Here is a 255-nt window from a genome sequence, read left to right as displayed (position 1 = left end):
AGAGCCCAGCAGGGGGTAGGTGATATCGCCACTCTTTTGAGATGTCTAGAGTCCTACGAAAGACGGCATTCTCTCTCTCACACCATGTCGAAGCAAGATCAAGCGCTGCAACTTTTTCTTAAATTCGATAAGATAGAAACACCTCCTACATAACACAGACTTGAGAAGGGATGAAAGAAAACCATCGATCTAGATACACAGAGACTAATACCCATTCATTCATTCATGGAAGGCACATATATATATACATACATA

The 255-nt window shown here is 41.2% G+C and overlaps 1 protein-coding gene across 1 annotated transcript; it reads right to left on the bottom strand.

The window, feature by feature from the left end:
• On the bottom strand, nucleotides 1-253 carry CSUI_007627 (uncharacterized protein). The gene has a single exon (XM_068067772.1). The coding sequence runs from the start codon at nucleotides 213-215 to the stop codon at nucleotides 99-101; it is 117 nt and encodes a 38-aa protein (XP_067920253.1). The 5' UTR covers nucleotides 216-253; the 3' UTR covers nucleotides 1-98.
• Nucleotides 254-255: the final 2 nt, after the last annotated feature.

This window comes from Cystoisospora suis (assembly GCF_002600585.1).
Source record: "Cystoisospora suis strain Wien I chromosome Unknown contig_4082, whole genome shotgun sequence".
Lineage (NCBI taxonomy): Eukaryota > Apicomplexa > Conoidasida > Eucoccidiorida > Sarcocystidae > Cystoisospora > Cystoisospora suis.
Note: the sequence above shows the minus strand (reverse complement) of the source record. Positions and strands in the feature narration are given on the sequence as shown.

Bases quoted from the DNA above. Each gene is read 5' to 3' on its own strand.
- CSUI_007627 (XM_068067772.1), bottom strand. From the start codon at position 215: ATGGGTATTAGTCTCTGTGTATCTAGATCGATGGTTTTCTTTCATCCC.